Source organism: Buceros rhinoceros, unplaced genomic scaffold (genome assembly GCF_000710305.1).
Source record: "Buceros rhinoceros silvestris isolate BGI_N320 unplaced genomic scaffold, ASM71030v1 scaffold12787, whole genome shotgun sequence".
Classification (NCBI taxonomy): domain Eukaryota; kingdom Metazoa; phylum Chordata; class Aves; order Bucerotiformes; family Bucerotidae; genus Buceros; species Buceros rhinoceros.
The window spans coordinates 48,038-71,153 of record NW_010420497.1 but is presented as its reverse complement, the minus strand read 5'-3'; the positions used below and the strand labels follow the sequence as shown (position 1 = coordinate 71,153).

The 23,116-nt window shown below is 41.4% G+C and overlaps 1 protein-coding gene across 1 annotated transcript in view; it reads left to right on the top strand.

The window, feature by feature from the left end:
• The window catches only part of SLC25A26 (solute carrier family 25 (S-adenosylmethionine carrier), member 26), a 76,394-nt gene that overhangs the window by 7,988 nt on the left and 45,290 nt on the right, over positions 1-23,116 (top strand). Inside the window, exons 3-4 of the mRNA XM_010139327.1 lie at positions 7,555-7,659; positions 9,208-9,255. Of these exons, the coding sequence (XP_010137629.1) occupies positions 7,555-7,659; positions 9,208-9,255 (153 nt within the window). The remainder of the gene's footprint in view (positions 1-7,554; positions 7,660-9,207; positions 9,256-23,116) is intronic.

The window sequence follows — 23,116 nt, the reverse complement described above, 5'->3', positions numbered from 1 at the left end:
TAGGGAGAGCTGCTTCTAAATCAACAATCCTCTGCTGCAATGAAGAACTGATTTAGTACTTTTCGTGTCTAGGCTTTGGGCTAGTGGCTTTGACTTTTTACTGCCCCTGTTCTAAGAACTGAACTAATAAATGGAAAAAATGTTTAAAAACAAAACTGCATTTTCTGCTTTGCATCTTACCTCCTCTCAACCAGTGTAGTATGGGCTGGCAGACGTAGTATTCAAAGTCTGACAGCAGTCGAAGTTTGGTGGGTCCTCTTCCACAGTAGTTAAGCTTTTTGACCACCCCCAGTCCTCCGCTCTCTCTTCCACCCCACCCCACCCGCCCCCCTTTTTCGCTGATCAGTGCCTGTCCTTTTAGGTATGACTGTCTTTTGTGCTGTGCATATCTAGATGTGTACAGGCATTGAGAAGGGGAATGTGCTGACCCTGGCAAGATGAGCAGTGTTGGGGAGTGCAGCAATGTAGGTGGTCTTCTGAATTAATCATGGTGGATTAAATATTCATAAATTAATCTAGGTGAGGTCTGATCTGCAATACAGATGCTGCAGGATTTTTGCCAAATCCCTGTGCAGAAGCATAGCTGAGCGGTGGTTGTGAAGGTGAGATTGCTGCCATGACGAGCTAGTAGAGAAGGAGCATAGTCAGAGCGGATGGAAACTCAAATTAGAGCTGCAGTGGAAAATTGGTTGTAAATAAAGATGAATGGAGGCATGAATCTACAAATGCTGCCAACAAATTCATCATACAATTAAAGGCTGAAACAGCAAATTAAGAACTGTCAAACATGTAGCCAGCCACCCATGCTTTTCTTCCATGTTGGCTACATGTATTGCCTCTTCTTCATCAGCTGCCCTTCCTCCACTGCGTTGTGTCACCTACTCAATTCAGGGCATAGAGGACATGCCACTTTGCAGTCAAGAGTGGGAGCTTGATGGTTGCATCTCTTTTCTTTCAATCCTAGAGCTGATACTCAGCTGATTTTGAAATAGTTGTAGTTCAAAGTGTCTATAGAGGAAAGCTAATTCGGGTTAAAGAGTATAAATGAGAAATAAATAATTTAAAAGTATTTCCTGATGGATATCCTGGCTTGCAACATGTTCTGCCAGAGTCAGCTTTGGAAATGTCCGAGATAGTTTAAGGTAAGCTTATTCCAAAGTAAAGTTCTGTACAGGGTTTGTCAGGAATAACTATTTCTGAATAGCTCCATATGTGGACAGGCCTGTAATTTTTTAAGTGAAAAAGCTGTGGGAAAGACTAAGGGATCAATTAAAGGAAAATACTTGATAAAATACAATGTAGTTGAAATTTCCGTGTTCTGGGCCAATGTAACCCCAAGAGACTGAGCAAATTGTAAAATACTAGTCATCTTTCAACAGGAGACTTAATGTGTTTTCAGAAAATATTGCCTGTGTTCTCTTGCCTGGAATCTCATTAACATTCGTCCTCCTGTAACACAGCCCGACCCTGCTTGGCTCCTTGGAAACAGTTTTATGCTGGATGGGATGCACCGTGCTACTTTTGCTGAAAGAACAGTTTGGCTGGTGGATGTGATTAGTTTCTTAAGCCTTTTAAAATAAGTTTAGCAGACTCTCAGTGGTGGAAGAGTTGCTGGGATAGATTGGATCAGGCAAACAATTCTGTAGGTTGAATTAAGGGTCTACTCTTCTTCGACTTTAAGGCTTTCTTTTTATTTTTATAAATAAAATGGTAGCAATTTTGTGGTAGCAATTTCTGATTCAAGCATCAACCAGGTTAAGGAAGGTTTTTCTAAAGTTGTTTAGCAGATTGATTTTACCACTTGAGGGGCAAACTTGTTTATACTGATTGCTTGTGACTGTACTGAGGAACTTCAAAATCTATGGGACACTTAGGCTGTGCTGGAGTACAAGAGACGTGCGTAACAGCGGGTCACATCTAGTAAGTTTTAGGTTTACTTTTAAAAAGGAAACAAAACTCTGCATTGATTAAACTTTGAAAGACCAATTTAGTTACGTGAAACACACAAACTTTCAGAACATCTGCAGTGAGAAGTACTTCTGTAAGGGAGTGTTTAGTGTCAGCCTTGTCAGCTTCACAAACTTTCCTTGTTCTTTGCAAGTTAACTGATGTGATTGGGGTGATAGTTTCTCCTTGCTGTGAAGTCAACTCAGATTTGCACTGTTTGAGGACAAACATTTTCCAAGTTGTATCTGATGTGGCTGATGGAGAAGTTCTTGCTGAAACTACAGCCAGAGTTGTCGGGGATGTAGCTGTACAATCAAGAGCCACACGTGGGGAAGGGGCAGAAGCCCCTGTTGTGAGCCCTACAGTGATGACAAGACAGCTGAGGACTTAAGGCAGCTGGGGTAAAAACACTCAGCCAAGATAGCCATTGTGAAGGAATGGATGTGTGGTGGTGCAGATGATGCTCTGTAGCAGGGTGAAGGGAGCTGGAGCTCTTGAAAGCAATAATAAGGAGCTGACTTAGGTTTGACAATGGCAGGATAAACTCACACTCTGCAAAACAGCTGTGCAGATTCCAGGTGAAGTCATCTGAGGTGGAAACTTGGAGGGAGTTGAAAATGTTTGTGCAGAAGCTCTGGTTTTCCAAATGCTTGTGACACTCAGTCCCTGTGAATGGTCTCATCTGTGAAATGGTATGTTTTTAAGCTCAGGGAAGTGCTGAGATCTGAGGGATCTTGCTGAGTGAGATTGCTCTTTGAAGAAATGTTTCCTGCCAGCATACAGGGGAGCTGCAGTTAAATTAATGAAGGCCCTATTGTGTAAGTCAGAGGAAAAGACAGGACAAAAAGCTTGTCATTGTCTAAACTTGCCCATTCAGAGACTGTTAGACAAACCTTGTTCTCTCCATGGGGTTTAAATTAGGAGTGGCGTCACCTGCTCGTGATCCCAGCAGCTCTGCACAGGACTGTGCTGGAAGAGCATGTCTGTGCTGTGCAGGAGTGTGGGAGGGGAAAATAAAGTTGGCATATTCTGAGGTTTTATTTTGAAGATTAACACCTTTTTTTTCCTGGGTCTGGCACTTAAAGTAGAAACCGATAGTGGATGGTATATATATTGGGCAGTTTCTGTCATCCCTGGAAACAATTTCCTCATTAAAATAGGTGTTAATGCTTCAATCCTCCACTTTGTGCTGTAGCAGGTAGCACAGCCTGCTGACAAAGGGAATGACTTGTTCACAACTTTAGTTGTGCTCCGTACCAAATTACAGACCATAGAAACTTCTATTTTCATTCTGTCTTGGTCAAAAGTGCAGCAGTTATTTAGGTGAAGGTTTATACGTGTTTGAACTGTTATGGGTCTATGATTGCAGCAATTCAGGCTCTTCTTCAAATGTGTTATTTCAAATGTTTCTCTTTTCTGCTGATTTTCCTAGTGATGGAAAAGCTGAGGCAGTTCATCTTCTGTCTACAGATACACCTCATGCTCCTCCCCTCCACTGCTATCTACCATTCCCAATCCAAGAGTTGTGACCAGAGTTAGAAACAATTAAGTAGATGATGAAATACATTTCCAATCTCATAATATTGCATCAAAAATTTTTCAGTTTTTTTATTCTCTTGGAGAGGGGAATCCCAGTGAGATCTGAAGAACCAAATATTAATTTTCAGCGTTTGGAGAGGCATGGAAACCTGCAGTGCTGAATTCAAGGTTTGTTGAGAGCCTCTGACTTAAACTAAGAGGAAAATTCCACGTTCTTTTGGTTGGGAGTTTTCTTCAGCCATTTTCATGGTAGGCTGTTTGCTGCTGGTTTCCCAGATTGAGCAGTGAGCTCTGTATGTCTTGTGGCTTTTGCAGATCCCTGGCTATTGGATCATCAAGGCTTGGATGATCTACTTGCACCAGACCCTCACATAAGCTGGGCTTTCTCCTCTTTGTTCTTTTCTTTTTTATTATGTGTCTTGTGTTATTGCCTAGAGGATAGTGCTTGGTAGCCTTGCACTGCTGGGTTGGAGGAGGACTGCCTGCTCCTAGCTGCTGCTCCAGCTCTAAGCAGGATTGGCTCCATGCAGAAGGTAGTGCTTTAAGATAAGGTGTTTCCAATAAGCTTAGGTGGTGAACCTGTGCAAAAGGTGTTGTGCAGGCTCCCAGTGCTGTTTGCAGCAGATCCTATTTTCTGTTAGCTACAGCCACCTAGGAACAGGTTTCAGATGTACTGAGACCACTGTTTAAATCAGTATATGTAAAGAGGCTTTGTGCTGATTTCAAGACCCTTTTGAGACTTTTAACTGCCCTGGTCACTCTTCACGATGAGTCGACACATGGGTCAGACCAACAAGCACAGTCTGGTTCCAGCCTGAATCCCACCAGGAGATGGCAGCATTGATGCATGTGAAGAGTGTCCGAAAGTGAAAAACACTTCCCTGAGCTGAAGACAGAAAAATACCTTAATTTAATTGGAAGAGATACTGTCTTAGCAAGACATAGATAAATATTAACAAAATTGTCCTGGTTTTAGTTTTTGTCCCTGACTGGCTAATGCAAGCCAGTAAATTAAAAATGCACTTAGGTTTGTGTCTAGATACTGGAGTCGCCCTGTGACCTGGTAGTGATTAAGACGAGGATTTTGAAATGCCGTGCTCTTCTGTTCAGAGTGGTTATATTATTAAAAGGCTAGAAAGCTGATAGGTGCCAATATTGTAATTTCTGCATACCTGCTCTGTAAACTAACAATAGCTTTCCTTGTAGCTGTAAAATTGGGTTTTGTTAAAGCTTAAATCTAAAAATCCCTGAGATTTTTGTTTCAGCTTTGTCTTCCTGCCCTTGTGGTGTGGACGTGCATTGACATGGGGGAGAACTGTTTTACCTGACCTGGTAAATAAGGAAGGAGCTTATAGGGCAGCACCTGTTTTTCCCCTGAACTTGGTCTGTAGGATCTTAATTCTCTCTTTTTGTTCCCTTCAAAAGATGGGAATAACTCCTGGCTCCTGGGCTTGCTTGGAAAACAAGTATGGCCCCTATCAGGGTGCTGTTGTCTGGTGCCATAACCTCAGCCGAGGTAGCTGAGGGCCCACTGCTGTCCCCTCTCCATTGCTGGCTCTGCAGATGGTCCACAGAGAGCTCGTTTGTCACAGGGTCATCCCCAAACCCAGTCAGATGCACCAGGAATGGCCTGGGTCTGGCAGGCTGTATTGTGCTTTTCTGTGGCAAGCAACGGGCTATGTCTATGTGAACATCCAAGAGGTTAAAAAGCTATTTCTGCCTAGAACCTGGGTGATTAGGGAGGTCAGTGGGCTTCCACCGTGCGAGGTCACGTTATTGTCCATGTCTATCTAGTAGCTGATGCTGGTAAAAGCATATATGTGGACAGTTACTGTGGAGCCACCGCGCAATTGTATCTTTCACCCTTGGTAGTGCAATCTGGTTATAGCTTTCAGGTGTCTGAAAATTTAAGTCCAGATTCTCTCAGTACAGTGTTAGCGTACTGGTGCTGCTTGAACACATTTAGCTAAGAAAGCAAACCGTGGAGATGTGCGTTGTGTTCTTTTAACTTCGGCAGCATTACCTGAAAGGCACTGCGGTGATCAAGATCTGAGCGTAACAGATATGAGATGTTTCTGCACCCATCTGTCTCAGGTTGTTACTTTTTTTTTAACCCTGTGGGCTAATAAGATACGTGTGAACTTTTTCTTGCATACTTCCCTTTAGAGACCCAGGTCTGACATCAAAAGACTGCTCGGGTTGTTATTGATAGTACGGTGCACATGTAGGAACAAATAAGGTAATGCATTGTGAGTTCAGGTGCGCAGCGAAAATGTCACCTTTCAGTCTGATGTTGGCACTTGTAGCTTGTGGCTTTTTCATACCAGAAGTGCCCTATGGAGCCAATCTGACAGTGCAGCCCGGGTGACATGAGCCATTATTTCCTTTCATAACAGCACAATGTAATCACTGTTTTTGTTCTTGTGCAGCCACAGACTCCCTTGTAAGCGCAAATTCAAATGGGAGAAACATCAAAGTTAATATGAAATGAAATGTACCCCAAGTAGTCTGGGGGAAATGGAGACTTTGCTTTGTAGCCACCCTTCTCCTGCCAAAACTGCAGCACCCCAGATGTCAGGAAGCCACGCTGCGCTCTTTGTCTGGTCTTGATTGACTAGATTGTTTTCATCCGAGCCTTTTTAAGGCTTCCTCCTGCCTCCATGTTTTTAAGGAATAAAAAGCTAATATAAGGACATGGAGCGTTATGAAGCATGAAGTTCTATAAATATTTATGCTGAACTATCAAAAAAACTTGACAGTTCTTATTTTCTTGACAGATTGGGGTCACTTGTTATTTTTGACCCTGAGAATTGAAGAGCACATGGAGTTAGATCTGTTTGTAATGACTTTGGGATATTGTTGTCTGGTAAACTTGTACGAATGTAACAGGGTAACAGACTTTCTTGCTCTCTTTGTGAAAATGGAACTTAAACCGTGTACTGTGTTACCCACAAAGGACTACTCAAGTTACCATCTCTGCGATCTGGCAGTGAACTCCCGAACTTCCCTTGGCACACATGGGTTTCTGCATTAGCAGCTTGGTTCGCTGCTTCAGATGGACAGCTTTCACCTGGGTTACTCTTGATTAGAACTACTCGGTGATCACCTTTATGTCTAGGAACCACAGTGTATTCCTAAGTCCGGCACAGGATGGGATTGAGGAAGGTTAAAAATCTGGCAAAGGCCCGTGGTATCTCCGGTGTCTTGCCATCACTTCCAGCAATACTTGAAGTATCCCTGGGTACAGCTGAAGACAAACTTGTCTTAAAAGGTTGAAGTGGTGATGAACAGGCATTTTCTAGAGAGACGAGAGGCTTCTAATGCTCTTGACACTTCAGCATCCTCATTCCTCAAAGTTATGTGCACACAAACTTAACTCCTACCTGAAGCTAAAGTAGCAGGTGAACACTTTGAAGCCAGGTCTGGCTTTTTCAGAAAAGCTGGAGCTTTGTGGTGTCAGCTGCATTATTACATCCAGCTTCAGGGGGCTCTCTTGCCTAGTAAATCCGTTGTGTAGGAAAGAATCAATCTGATGCTTCACCTTGAATAAAATCCAGTGTGTGTTTTAAGGTAAACCTTGAATATACTCTGTGCATCCAAAGCTAACCGGAGTGTCTCTTGCTGTCAGTCACTAGAGGGCACAAAGGAACCACCTAGGAGAGACATTTGTTATTCTTCAAGTCCTGGATCTCCAGTTTAGATCTGTGGGTGGAAAGTTTAGAAAGTGGATGGAAAAATTCCTGTGGCTGCCAAAAGGCAGAATGGCTTCAAAATTTTGTTTTCATTGGTGATTTTTGTCACCCAAGTCTACTTCTGGTTTGGAAGTTGTTAATTCCGAGGGTACTTCCATTTTTCTGTTAGTACAATTTTGTGTCCAGGAAGTATATAGCTCTCAGAGCAAATACAGAATCTGCTCACAAACAGCTTTTAAGTTCAGTTCAGATAATTACAAAAATATGCTCCTCGTTTCTCAGGTTGCTGTGCTCGGAACAATCTCCAAACGCCTCCGCTCTGTGAAGAGTAAGGCGGCAATAGGAATAGCTCTCTGAACGTACGGTTCTTTTGCAGGTTGCCTGCCTCATACGGGTTCCATCCGAGGTGGTCAAGCAAAGGGCCCAGGTTTCTCCATCCTCGAGTACCCTCCGGATTCTCTCCCACACCTTGTATCATGAGGTGAGTTCAGAGTAAAATTTCAAGCTAGTTGTTTCATTCTTCCCCCTTGGTGCCATTCAAAGGGCCCAGGTTTCTCCATCCTCGAGTACCCTCCGGATTCTCTCCCACACCTTGTATCATGAGGTGAGTTCAGAGTAAAATTTCAAACTAGTTGTTTCATTCTTCCCACTTGGTGCCACACAAGTCCAGAAGCATTCCTACAACTTTATCGCAGTTCTGTGCTCCCCCAGCACTTTCCTGTCTATTCTTCTGGTGTTAAAAGTGATTGGCATGTTATGTTTAAGGAAACCAAGTCCCCACCTCCCCCATCTGCCTGCACTTACATGCACACGCTAAACAACTCTTTTTTCGTTCTTTCTCTTTTGATATGGGTATGTACATTTAAAATTAAAAAATAAAAGAGGGGATTTAGCTTTCCAGTTTCCACAGCTCTGTTTGTCTTTATGCAACAGTCTGTGTCTGGGACAGCAGAACATTGAGTCCCTGTATCTAGTTTGCTTAATGGTTTCCAGTTTTTGAAGCAGGCTTTGGCGATGGTGTCCTAAAGGCACCATTTCAGAGAGGCTGTGTAGGAGCTCTGGGAATGAGTGTTCATCCAGTAGTGATAATTGCTGAAAAGATGACAAAGGCCCTGATTTTTCAGTAGTTGTGCTGTTCCTTCCTGTACAAACGTGCTCACCGCTGTTTCTACTGCTTCTCACAAGGGGTGTTTTTCAACTTGCATTCCAAAGAGAAAGTGGCTTCGGAAAACACTATGTTGAAAAATATTGTACACGTTTCTGTGTGTAAAAGGAAGGCATAAATATGACTTTCAAATGATCCACTTGATTTTTATTTGCTGTAAATGAGAACCGTTGTGATAACCCTGTACAAGAGGGTCGCTGGAACTTCTTCCTGTGGCTTGGTCATTCTGTTCTAAAAGCTGGTGCTCCAAAAACTGTATGTTTTTCCCCTTCTTTGTAGCTGGCTGAAGAGCCATAACACTTGCCAAACACTGGAATAAACTGTCCTGTAAGATGTTAAACAGAATTTTACATATGATTATAAACTTTATTGCTTTGAATGTTATCAACTGGTTAAAAATACAGAATATTTGTTTTGACAAAAGCTCTGAATCAAGGCTAAGGACATAGGAAGCTGTCATCCTATCGGTTCATTTTGCATGGGCTATTTAAGCAAAATAGTAGTGGTTTCAAAATATTTCTGGGATAGTGGATGCTTCTAGACCAAAATATTGGGCGAGCAGTGTTTGAAGTAATGTGTTTCTGTGTTTCCTTCTTGCCTTTTTAATTTTAACAGTAAGTATATTTTCTTCTCTCTAACTGATTATTCTGAACAGTGGTTAAATGATCTTTGAAATGAACATAAAACCCTCTGGCACTGTAAATCAAGGAATACAATATACAGTGGTATAATCAATATAGTCAATTTGCAAGTAGTTCAGGTCTGACACTCATGGCTGTACTGTTTGCCTCGTAATCACCAATAAATTGTGGTCTTTGGCAAACTAATTCTCTATAGCTGATGCTTTCTTTTGTTGGTTTACAGGGTGTTCAAGGACTTTATCGGGGTTATAAAAGCACAGTATTACGAGAGGTAAAACACTTGTCCTTCTCCTTTTTTTTAAATTGATTTCTTTGCCTCCCTTTGTTTTCTGTCAAGAGATACTAATATAATCGAGATCAACTGCTCTAACCATAAGCTCTAAATCCTAGTGTATTTCTTTCTAGATAAGTTACTAGTCTGTAATTCAAATACAGTATTGATGACGTGCACTGAGAAAACTTGTAATACGTGCAAAAAGTCATCTACCATCCTGACTTCCAGCTCTATTGCTTCTAAACCGTAAAAGGACAGAAATGTATATGTTAACAGGATAGAAACCATGAAATAAAGTACTGGAAACTTCCTTGAGTCTTGTGATTGCATCATGTGAAGTATGTATGCCAACAATGGTGAACTGGTGGCATCAGGCCAAGTTTGGCAGAGACAGATTTAGCCTTTCTTTAAATATATTTGTCAGCAGATGCCAAGAGATTATCTGTCATCTGTATATAGGGAGGATTGTGCTCGCTCTTTTTTTTTAAATGTGTGAAAGAAATGCATATAGTCATCCAGTCTATAGATGTGATATGGTGTTACTTAACTCTAAATTAGAAGTACTTCACTGTTGGGGAAAAAATGAAGGCAGAAGTAGTTTGGCCTGCTTGGCAGAAAACAGTTCCTAAACTAAAATCTCTTCATAAATGTACTATGAATTACAAGGTTAGTGTCATTGAGGTTTTTGATGTGCTGTGTGAACTGAAGCAGATTATGAAAGACATACTGATGTATACTTCAGAATCAAAACTGTTCCAGAATCAGATCCCATCTTGTGCCAAAGCAGACGTTGCACCACGAGCACCTCAAATAGGGACAAGGCTTGATTCCTGGTCACTAGCTGTTATGGGTTCTCAGGAAGGGTTCCTCACTCGCTGTGTTCGGTGTGACGTGCGTGGGTTTGCCCTCTCCTTATATAACCCAACTGAGTAAACTGGGTTTGGATCTTTGCCTCTTTTGTTTTTTAGCACAAGATCAGATCTGTTGGCTCTTGCAACTGATAATAAAGCCAGTTTCGGAGGCTTTTTAAGCCTTCATTCAATGGCTCTGCCTTTAAAAGCCTTTCTTCATGCTGGAAGCTGCTTTTAGAACAGTTATGTTAGCCAGCTCTTATTACAGTTACAGAATAAAGATGGATGTTACCTAAAATAAGAAATACCAAATTTAGTGTTCCTTACGGTGCTGACAAATGATAATGCATGGCAGTTTATTTTAGCAGGTTTGAGCGTTTAAAAAATTAGTTATTTGTGCAGAGATGACACCTGCTTTTCTGAAACATAGCCCTCACCATAGCTTCGTCCTGTACTTATTTTCTGGCTCACTAAACACACGTTATTCACATGGATTTCATTTGGAGATGGGCAAAAAGGGCCAACGAATCATTTTGATTTCTCTGAGGGGTTCTGAATAAATGAATAAATTTAGATCCCATTGAATACGGATTTTGCATACTAACAGGTAGGTAAAACACATGGTTACTGCTGGGTGCTGTTCTGCTTAAAATTTGTTTTGACATATGTCAGGGTGGTAATTAATTTGGAGACCATATTCATGGCATAGTGTGTGACCCTGCAGAGATAACTTTGTTTACTCAAAATGGCAGCGCTTTGTTGGGAATTTAATGGGGCTTCTCTCCATTATGTATATTCATAAAAGATCCTTCAGAACTGATTTCAGTTGAAGTATTGCTTTTCGGGAGAATCTGTCCAATAGAATGAGAAATAAATGATTACCAAATGAAATGTGCTTTCTCTTCCAAATGAAACAAATCATAGGTGATGTTTTTTTAAAAAAAGTCTTTGAATTTATCACTGTTAAGACCATTAATTTTTCTGATACTAAATATTGTAAAACAACGTTCACTAGAGTAAGAATGGCATATTGAACCTTCAGCTGGAACTGCTATAACCCTGACATTTAATCTTGGGGTGTTCCCTTCTCTTGAAGTACACTTTTTCCTTTAAGGTGGTCTTTATTTTCAGATAAAAATCTATATTAATTCATTATTGTACAAATCCATGTAGCTGTGTAGCATATGTAGGCTGATATTTAATGCCAGCTGACTTTTATACTTATACAATTTGTTTACATGCTTTGGTTCTTTCCTTACACAAAACCCCTTTGTTTAGTTACAGTAGAGTAGAATTTCTGGATAGAGGGGCTTCAATGCATGATTTTTTCATTTTAAAAAAAGTAATTCTCAGAGGAAGAGAATATTGATGCTTTTCAGATGATGGTATTCTTGCACTGGCAAGAATAGCTAGAATTTAAGAGCTAGAATTTAAGAGTGTAATTTTAGTGTTGCATCAGGATAAAATTTTTATTTATTATATAAAGTAGATTTCAGGGCCTGGACAGAGCTTTGTTTGCCAACAGCTTGGACTTAAGTGAAAATGAGTGATTGTTTATAAGGAGAGTGAAATGCTGAAACCTCATCTCTTTACTGTGGCGTAAGTGCTTTTCACTTTTCAAGACAGCCTTACTCTGCTCCATGTAGTGCATTAGCTGCTGTGCTGCTTCTCTTCTGGTGCAAGGTAAAGGTTTCACCCTTCTTTTTTGATTCTCACTCTTACACCCTTTCTCTTGTCATAATATTTTCTGTACGGATGAGTATTAGAAGAGAAGGAAGATGGCTGAATATATAATGCTTTTGGAAATAACTTTGAGTGAACCTCAGTGCTTGGAAGTTTTGGCTGTGACTTGTTCACTTCCTTTTTGGTGCCTCCTCTCTCGCATCTCCATTACATTTTTGGTCTTTACAACTTCTCTTGATGTAGAACTGAACTAATCCTGAAATTGAAAGGGAAGTGAGGTACAGTGCATCGTTCTGTTGGCAGCAGTAGCCCAAAAGAGACATCTGCACTCCCAGAGGAAAGCTTTGTGATAATGCACAAAGCAGGAGTATGGTTATTAGGTTGCTGAATGAGTCTTTGAATAAATGGCAGAAATTGGTGTGGAATTCCCATGATGTCATTTCCAAGCAAATCCAAGTAAGAACTGTCCTTTCCTATGGTTGTAGTGTAGCAGTGTGTATTGGTGTGGAAACTGTATCATGCTACTAAGACCAGTCAATGAGCAGGTAAATTTATTCATGTTTTCCACAACAGAGATTAGTTAATTTGTAAAATCTCGAGCAATCTTTCAAGAAGGCAGGAGCAGACTATGAATCCACTGTAAAGCCTCTAGAGTTTCTTAAGGGGAATGTAGTTCTGCTGCTGAGATCTTATATAAGCAAATAGAGCCAGATTTTTAATTCCTGCATAATTCATTTTATTAACTATGACCAAGTAGAACATCTGTTAAAATTCCATAATGTTCAGTTCATGGGAAAAAGCGAGAAAGCCCTGAATTCCCATTGGAGCTTTTCCATTTCCATTAATGTTACAGGACTCTAGCAGATGTGTTAAAGGACGTTATTGTGAATGAGAGGACAACAGCAAAGAGAAGGAAGTGCCTTGTCCAATTTCCCTGTGTACAATAGCTCGCTGCACAATGAGTTGCTTCACCCTCTGCGTGCCTGTGTGCAGGTTGCTGCTTTGCACACGCAGTGCCACGGTTAACTGTAGCATTCCTTCTGTTGTGAGTTACGGCTTGGAGGAGCTGAGTGAGTCCTGAGTGGGTGTTCAGTGTGGTTTTAATCTGATTTGTCACTTCTAAAAGTACTGCAGATGGACTGGGCCCTAGCCCAGAAGTGGATTCAAAAGGAGCTGAAATTAATATTGAACACTTCCTTAAAGAGGATGGAGGATGACTGGCTCTTTATAGTTCACAGATGTCTTGAAAGGGGTCTGAGAATCACTTTCAAGTGTCTGTCTTTGCTGTGCAGGTAGCCCTGAGTAAGCTTCTCTTCTGGGTTGTCTGATAGGCTTTTCTGAGACAATTCAGGCTCTCTGCTTGTGGTGGCCTCCACGCAGGTAGAGGTGGTAACAATGCTGTATTTGACAATGCAGAACTCATCTTGGAGCTCTGAATTTGAAAGAAAACTACTACAGCATGCTCTTGATCTTACTCTGAGACAGCCTAGTCGTTCCTTCTGGGAGTCCCACATTTTTAGGTTAGTACAGTTGTGGGTTGGCTTGGGTGGGGATTTTTGGTGTTTTTCCCTTCAGTGTGTGCAAGTCAGAACCATAAGTGTATGAAGACAGCTACTGCTGCCTTGGGAGGGAGAGAGCGCTCCATGCTGTGTTAATTTTGGGGAGGAGAAGGACAGCTAGTTCAGAGTACACTGCTGCCTTAGTGAGTGGCAGGAGTGTGACAAACAGGCAGCAAATTCAGGTTCTTCCCAGTCTCAGAAAGCCAAGTAGTAACGTCTCCTGAGGAGGAGGTACTGTTCATTGTATGTGTGCTGCTGGACTAGTGTCCTGGTGTGGAGGATATGCAGGGCAGCCTAGGGAGATGAAGAACGAGCTGGCAGAAGAAAGACCAACAAGAAAACCCCTTCTTAAATGACTTTACTACCTGTGAGAGGGAATCTAAATGGGCCTTAAGAGCACACCTACAGCGTTTTCCTAAATGTAAAGGCTCAGCGAGCAAAGGAGCAAAGTTTGTATAAAAATGTGAAACCCAGCTGAAATGTTGACCCAGTTGACTGAGGGAGGGAGGGGATCTCAGGGCTGAGCTCGACAGAGAACAGTCTGCAAACAGGGAGCCCAGTTTGTTTATCCGCCAGAGGTAGTTTTGAATGCTTTTCTTTTGTTAGGACATCTTTATATAAATATCCTGTTCTCCTAGCTGTTGGGGCTTTTTTTAACTTTATCTCTGTTGCTGTAGGACAGAAGGAATGTTATTAATACATTCTTTTACTTGCACAATTAAAACTTTGATCTTCTATCATCCTCTGTGTATTACAGAGCAGATGTCGATAGGAATAGGCAAACAGGACACTATCTTAATGCAATATTTGGAAAAATAAACATCCTCCTTAATGAAATATGTGCAGTATCTGTCTTTTGTTACCTTCTGGAAAACTGAGCTGCTTCTATTTTATTTTGTGATTCTAGATAGGTTAGATTTAACCAGGAATTTGCCAGGCGGCATCCGAAACACCGGGGTTTTGACTTCTACTGAGCAACCACTGTTTCCTTGGCTTGGGTGTTTTCGTGTAGAGCAACAGTCTCATGAAAGGGTTAGGAACTGTAAAATGGATTAACAGCTAGTCTCTGCCATGTGGAAAACTGTTCGTAAGTTATGTAACACGATTAATGGGAGGAAAGTTGAAAAATAAGTCTGCTTTCCCCCCACCACCTTAACACTACTCTGTCTTGGAAAGCCTATCAGACTCTTGTATCACTTGTATGTTTGTATCCTCCTAGATACCCATAGTCAAGGGATTTCCATTTTGAAAGGTGTGTGAGGGTTAAAGGTAGTTCTTGTGAGGTAAGAGCAGGAGGCAAGTCCACGCTCTGCAATAAGGGCTCAGGCACATCCTAGCTTGTAACCTGGAACACTGATAAATGGACAAAAGGAATAACTGTCCTTTGCTGTAGGCTATACTCGTTACCTTCTCCCTGAAAACGCTGGTATAGTACTTGAAAATGGAGAACTCAGAAAAGTACTTACAAATGACTTCTGCAGCCCACAGACTAACCCTGGTTTTTCTAAATTAGCAGTTGTGGGAAATAGGTTTTGTGACATGCCTGAATGGCAAATAAACTGGCCAGGGTGGATGGAGACCTAAAGCAAATTCCTTGTTGAAGTTTGGGGGTGTGTGTGTGTGGGGAATGTATCTCTTTTCTTTCTTTGTTTGTTTTTCTTGTCAAGCGTGTGCAGTGATCTCAGATTTTCCGGTTGAACGCTGTATTCTTTCTCAGGCTACGTGCCGTATCCAGATACGCTGGTTAGAAGTGGAAGGCAGCCATCCCTGCTGCCATCGACTTGCACTTTACCACTGGACCATACGGGTATTGCATCTGCCATCAGCAGGTATCTGCAGATGGAAAGAGTTTCATGTATGCCGAATGTTCCTGTGTTTTTGAAAGGTATAGCCTTCCATCCAGGGTCTTTGAGCAGCAAAAACATTTTGGAAACTGCATGCGCTAATTATGTGATTTGATAATGCAGATTCTTTCCAAATGAATGTGTGTGCAAGCAGAGTCTTGCAGGAAGTGTATTCTACTGCATACTTGAAATACAGAATGTATGGAAATAGTATCTCTAAGCAGCTTATTAAAGCATTTTTGCAAGTGATGTTTTCTGCAGCATTCATGGTGTAGGAATGTGCTTTGTGGGTCAGTAGCGACACTGTGGGCAAGAACAAGTTGGGAAGAAAAAAATGCCTTACTTTGTTCTGGCTTTCTTCACGCTTTGCAGTTTTCGTTTCTTTGTTTGGATTTATTTTTTTTAATTTTAAATAACCTAGGAACTATATTCTTTACATTGGTTGCTTTTGATTTTGACATGTTTCACAATGGTTTGAAGAGCACATTCCGCATGCAGTCTCCCATGGAGGACGTGAATGTCCCCATTCTATTTCCCCACCTAAACAAAATTATCTGTGACAAAGCATCAGAAAGTGGATGCAAAGCCTTCATGAAGGAGAACACAGAAAAAGCATCCCTTTCCCTGCTGGCAGGGTGCGGCTGTAAGAAGAGGGAGGACAGGCACCAAGAGGTGGAGGCCTTGTCGTTGAAAGAGGAGAAAAAACTTAAAATAGAAGTAGTAAGTAGCAAATAAAAGGGATTATAAATGGGTATTTAAAAAACCAAAAGCTATCTGATAGTTACTGGATGAATATAATCTTTAAAGCTTTCCAGGGTAAACAAAGAATATTAGAGCTAATGGTGTAATGTTGAATCTTCAGTCACTGTAGCCTGACACACGACACTGAAGTCAGGGGAAGCCACCCCATGTGTGATGGGATTAGACAGTTGTGCCTGGTTCTGTACAGCTTGGCTGACCTTCACAATTACCCTTGAGGGTGATTCTCTAACCCTACGAAGATTGTGTGTGTGTGTGGTGTATCTGTCTATATAAAATCTGTACAAGGAGACATGGATGCCTCTACATGTAAAAGACAGTATTGTTTTTAATAATACCTTGTCAAGGTATTGGACTCCAGGAAGCAGCAAGTACTATAACTGCGTGTGATCGGTCTGGAACAACAAGCAATTTAACAATTTTCTAAAAGTACAGGACTGTCTTTCAAGGATGAAAATCTTGCCTGAAGTAGACCAAGACATGATTTTTACCATGGAAGACTTCCACCAGCAGAATCATGCTGCTGTCAGTATTCATAGCAATTGTCTGGTTTTCATACCAGACATTACCTAGTCTTTCTACATCTGCTAAAAAAAAACAGAAGCGCAGTTAAAAAAAAAAACCAAAAAAAAACCACCCCAGCAATCCAAGATTGAAAGCTCTTTCCCGAAATTCTTTCTATGATGTTATCTCAACCAGCAGTTCTGCTTTCACTTAAAGACCTGAGTGTCTCCTCTGATCAAGGGAAGATGCATTTTAGGACCTGAGGGTGTAGTGGGAGTCCTGGGGAGTAGGGCTGGCGTGGGACTGGGAGCCTGAGCTCTCTGCTTGCTGCTTGCCCTTCGGCTTGGTGGTGTGTGAGACCCTTTAGCACTTGAGAGTCTCCAGCCACTCGTTGAGTGGTGGCTGTCATCTTTCTTTCTCTTCTGTCAGAAAGGTGGTGTTTTCAGAAAGACAATGTGTTCATGCTCTGTAACTTGTTGAAAGTTCTGCAAAAGGGAGGTCTGAGGGCGTTGACGCACAAGCTTTAGTGATCTCTTTGAAGAGTCTCCCCTCTTTTCTGTTGCAGGGTTATCACCTCTGTAGCTGAAAGTAGCAGGAAGCAGTGGGCTTTGAGCTGGAGCTCAAAGGAGTGCCTGACTATACTAGCTGATTCTGGTTCTGGTACAGGGTAAGGAACCTCTGGCCATGGGGTGAGGCAAGAAGCTGGGGAAGACCTCCCCTTAAATCATCCCGGTGCTGATTGTAAGAATCTGTCATCCATACCCTTAATATGAATATTTTGGACTATGTGCGTGTCTGTAATAACCTGCCTGTCAGTGGGGCTGGTTTGGGTGTGAGCCTCAGTGCTTGAGTGACCATTTGTGCAGATTTCTGAAGGTGGTAGCAATCGTGATCTTTCATCTGGAGGTACATCAGATTTGGAGGGATGTGGCTAAAGCATGCCTTCATTTGACCATAAAAAATTCCACCCAATCCTGACATGTCACTAGATTTAAAAAAAAATATATATAAATGTACTTATGTATATCATGCCTTCTCTGTTACTTGCTTAACATTGCATCTAATGCTTATGTATGAATATTAGACATCTACTGAGAAACATGAAACTGAAAAGTTGAATCTGAAACCCAAAGGTTGTGGTGAAGGTGTGAAGAAGAAACCAGACCTGCAGCAGAGAGGTTATGTAATTTATTGGGTTTTCTCAGTAATGGTAATGTTTGGAAGCATGGCTAGAGAGACACTTGTCTGCTACAAGAGAGTTCTTCCAAGTGCTTGCTACAGATCATACTTCCATTTTTTTAAAAAATACTACCTTATTATTATCTTGTGGGAAATAAGAATTGGTTCCATTGTTTCGGATGTAGGAGAAGTTACCCTGCCAAAAAAAGAAAATACTGAAAGTCATGCCTAGCTTCAGAATATTTTAGGGCCAGACTCAGCTAGTTGTAGTGGTTGGAATAGATGGAACCACTGTCTTAACTTGTTTGAAGGGGAGTGGTGGGAGTGCACTAGCTATCAATCCTTACAGTAAGTGTTTTGGCTTGTTAAGGGGAAAAAAAGTTAATTTTGGGCATGGGAACTCTTGCTTCTATTAAAAAAAAAAAGAGTGCTGTGACCCTTTCTTCTGTTTCTCAGTAAGTGTTTTGGCTTGTTAAGGGGAAAAAAAGTTAATTTTGGGCATGGGAACTCTTGCTTCTATTAAAAAAAAAAAAGAGTGCTGTGACCTTTCTTCTGTTTCTCCCTTGCTATGGGTATGGTGAGCTCAGTGCTATGAGCTGCCTTACACTAGAGGGCACACGGTGCCTGCGTTTGCTGCGGTGCCAGCTCAGGGGAAGGCGGATGGCAGGGGATCTGAGCTGAGGATGACCTGTGCGTCTTGGAATTGGCCCTGCTTTCATCCTGCCACTCCACCCAATTCCAAAGGAAACACAAAATTTGAAATGGTTTTGATTTTATTTGACTCTGGGGACTGATCCCATTGAATTTCCTGGGACTAACTTCTATGAGTAACTGGAGTGAGATTTACTTTGGGAATGATTTTATGGATTCCTATTTTTTAACTTTGGCTAGGTTTTCATTTGATGTGAATTGATTGTGTAACATCTACATGTCTGTAGCATTCCTCATGTATTCATTATTTGTGGAATAAAGCCTATGTGGTCAGAAAGAGGAGAAAGGAGGTTGTACGATCATGACACGTTTCAGTGTCCTGCTGAGGCTTCATAGCTTATGTAGTAAGCTATTTTACATTTTATTTTGGCATCAGTTTTTGCATTTCTCTAGTTTATCTTTTTTAAAAAGAAAAATACAATAAGCTGTATAATGTTTGGGACAATCCCCACGTGGTGTGCACCTTAATTTGAGAATGCCTTGTCACACTGTTGGGACTTGGAAATGCACATGGAGGTGAAACAGGAGAGATGGGTGGTAAAGTGGTGTTCAACATCAGAGGCAAAGCAAGCCTGGGGTGTATACTGCAGGTGGAAACAGCGTTATTAAACCAGGCTCCTATCTCACTTTTGTTTTTCTGTTAATTTTATAGAAGTCCATAAAGTGTGAACTCTGAAAATTGCCTTTTTATGTTGATTGAATATGTGAAAATGGTGTTCTTAGTTTTCAAAGCCAGCAAGTCTAGCTGCCATGAAGTAGAGCTTGGCCTGAACGTTTTGGCATCATGCTGGAGATACAGCAATGCTGGGGTCACTCTGCCAGATCTGGCTGTCCCAGACTTTAAACCACTTAAACGCTGCTGGTGCTGCACGATATGTGACATATGAACTTCTGTCATAAGTAAACTAGGGCATCTCAGTGCTCTTTCAGACAGAACAAACCCCCCCAAAAGAGACAGAAATGTAAGCCAGGACACTACCTCAGCTCTCCCATGGGAGAACAGCTAGTACATTGTGTTCTGTGTTTGCGTTTGACGTTGTACAGTCTCTTAATGTAAAAGAGAAGAGCAAATAAAGACGTATCCATGCGTATCAGGATAAATAATGTGCTCATACCTCAGCGGGACGTTATCTGCTCTGTTCTTGCTTTTGCTGATATGAAATCCTGAAGTGCAATAAAACATTTTAGGAGTCTGGTGAAATACAAGACCATACGGCACTTAGCCGGATCTTGTCTTGCTGATTGTAGTGTACTGAATGCCAGTTAAAGCAAAATTTGGCCTAGTATTAATTTTGCCACTGGCTACATACCTCACAAGTTTTGGGTGGATGTTTTCTTCCCCTTCTTCTCTGACCCTCCCAACATCTTGCCTTCTGGCCGGTACAGCTGTGCTGCCCGTATACTTTCTATTTCTGGAGATGACCCATGCGGTCAGGTCAGCTCGCTTTAGCCTTGCTCTTTGTTGCTGCAGTAGAAAAGCGCATTTCCCCTAACTGCAGGAAAGCTGGGGTAGGCAATCTTGATAAATATGATTAATGGGCTCTGCTTTGCTCTGCAGCTGAAGGCTTCCTGAGATTCTGTGTCAGCTGGGCTGCAGCTCCCCAAACCGACCTTACATGGAAAGGATGCCTCAGGTTCAGTTGTGTTGCTGAAGATATTTTTATTCACAGCTTTTGCTATAGGAAAATCTTTGCAATTGAAATATGATAATGAGAGTCTGAAGAGGAAGTATTGGCAGGAAAAGCAGTTCATAATATGGATGAGTTTGGATTTTTTCCCTCTGTCTTGTTACCCAGAACGCTGTTGGTTCTGTTTCCTGCGACTGACGCTAACTCGGGGCTTAAGGAGGTGTTTAATTCCTTGCCCTGATCAGTTCCTATCAGTAACTATGATAGGAAACAGTAGCAAGTGCTGGTGGTTTTGAGTCAATTATAACCTGTCAGTACATGGGATATATTTGTAGGTTACTTGTTATATTTATCTCCAGTAATGTGACTAAAATGTTATTCATAGAACTTGACAGAAAATGTCTTTTGTGTTGTCACTTCTGTCAGAAGGAAAACCAAATGAGTATCAGATTTTTTATCAAGGTAATATTATTGAGAGACTCCAGCAGTTACCTTAAAGCTCCTTCAGAAATGGAGTTAAAGAATATAGGGGGGGAAAAATCCCCACATTGATGCAAGTGATAATAAACTGTGTGATTGGCATCAAGGACCATTCAGCTTCTACCTCTCAGTTAATTAGCGAACAGTCGAATTTCTGAGGGTACTCTGCAATTGTCCTTACAGTTCAGAGGCCAGACTTCTGCCCTGCATGTGGGAACTGCAGGCTGCAGCACGGGCTGAATTCATCCAGTTTTCTTGGTGAGTGCTGGGCAGTTGTAACTGCAGCAGCACATCAGCATCCTCAATAATTGAGTGCAAGTCTTAAGAGCGAGTAATCCTCTTGAAGTTGTTCCCCCCCTCTACTGCAATCAAGGGAGAGCTTTATTAAGGCATTAACTAACAAATTAGCTGCTAAATACTGGTAATAACCTATTTCCCATAGATTGTTTTTTAACTATAGCCTAAGCTGTGTGATTCCTGAAATCACTTTTTTGGCAAAACAATGTTTGTGGTCATTTCTAACCGCTAACTAATTGGCAAAAAAAAGTAATTTGTGAAGTCTTTCCTGGAATCGGAACACGCTTTGCTTATTTATGCCTGCCTGCAGAAACACTTTACTAGTGTTGCTTTTGCTGTTATTAGTATCTTAATTTAAATGAATTAGGCTGTGCTGTGAAATGATTTTAGTTTTACTTCCATGTACAATATATATCTTCATTAGATTTGTAGAGAGCATAGATGGTTTTCCACTTAACTTCTACAAGAAACTTTTTCTATGAGGGAGGAGGAATTTAACCACTTTATTTTTATATATGTATTGGTTAATGCAAACTATTTATTTTGCTAATCTGTGTTGCAGCAAGCATTGAGAAAACTAAATAATGTTGGGCTTTTGGAGGGAGGGGGTATTTTTTCTGTATTCATTGTTTTTCCTCCCCAGATTTCAATAAAGGCTGCACGTCTTCCAATATATCATCCTCCTTCCCTTCAAACCTGACTTTTTTACAAGGGAGAACAGCCGTCAAAATTGGCAAGCGTTAAGCTTGATAATTAGTTCAATATAGTGACCAATTCTCAGAATTACGAGTTCAAAGCAACATGTGGACATGGATGAAATCAGATTTTGGCATTTCTCGCTTAGATTGTTTCAGGACACTGCTGGAGCTTCTTTGATCTGTAAATAACAACTGCAGTTCAGTGCCTTACTTAAAATACATCAAACGCATTCATGACTTTTGCTTTTACATGAAGACCTCACTTGTAGTTACGGTTTTGAATCAGATTAATAAAGCTGTTCATGTTTTAAGATTTCATTAGGAAAGCTACCAAAGATAGCTCTTCCCTTCCTCATGTTTTAAGAGAAGCAGCAAACTTTTCTCTGTCTTAATGTGCGCCCCAGACTACATCAGGAGATGCTTTTTGAAGTGCAAAGTGACCATCTCCTGGACTGCAGATCCTCTACACCCTGATGAGGACGGGTATCTTCCTTTACTCTTTCAGCAGCGTAAAACAAGTGAACCAAAGGTTTATTTTCACTGCACCGTGCAGCAACTTACTTCAGTTACTCCTTTCCCTGCTGTAGCTTGTACATAGCAGCCTTTTTCCTAGTTCTGAGCTTTGCGGTGGTTGAACTGGTGTGCCATGTCGCAGACAGTAGTTAATCCTTTAAGATATACACAGGTGCTGACCTAGTTCAATGAGCATCGTTGTTTTCAATAGTTTGTGAAATACACTGCCTCTGGGCTTATCAGTTAGTTGTGAAAGGGCTGTATGGTTTCTGCGTGGCAAAGGAATGCAGGGAATTATGGCTTCCCAGTGTTTTATTATCGGCTTTCCAGCTGGGTAACTCCATTGCTTCCAATTTAACTCCCAGTGTGTTGCTTAGAAAAGTTCAGTGTTCAGCAGTAGTGTAATGGGGCTTTTTTTTCCCTGCTGGCAATTACCAGAGTTCTACACATGTTTAAGAGGTATTTGGTCTACTGAGATAAAGTACTTGTCCTACACAGCCCCTACTATACACAACTTTGTACTCTGAAAATTCACTGCAACCCTCCGAAAAAGAACCCATAAGTCTGAACTTCTGCTTTAAGCAAACCTGTCCCTTTTCTGTGTACAGTCCCTTGACAAGATGACAGATACCTCACACCTGGAGCATTTATTTGTGTGGGTGGCAGGTGAGAAAACCTGAGCAGGCACATTAGACTTTGCCTGATGGGATCAGCCCCATGTTCTGTCCAGTCTGGTATCTTGTCTCTGCTTAGGGCCAGATGTGAAATCCTCAGGGAAGGCAGGAGGTAGGGCAGGTGCCCTGCTGTGTTTAAACAGGCGTGGCAGCTGTTAAAAACCAAGCACTCAACCTCCCTTCAGTGAGCCCTTGTTCCTACCAGCACCCCCAACAAAAATGAGTGTAGAAGTAGGTACTGCAAATCCTAAACTTTTCCATTAACTCTTTTAAACAGATGCAACTGGCTCAGATTTCTTACACCAATGACTGATATTTGATGAGGAGGCAGCTTATATTAAAACATTCCTACTTGATCACCATTTCTCTTTCTCCTCGAGATTCTCCTCCAAAATATCTTTATTCTTACACTATTTCTCTATCCTGCCTTGTCTTGGATAAAATCTCTGTGGGCCAAATCATGCTGCCATCAGTGTTT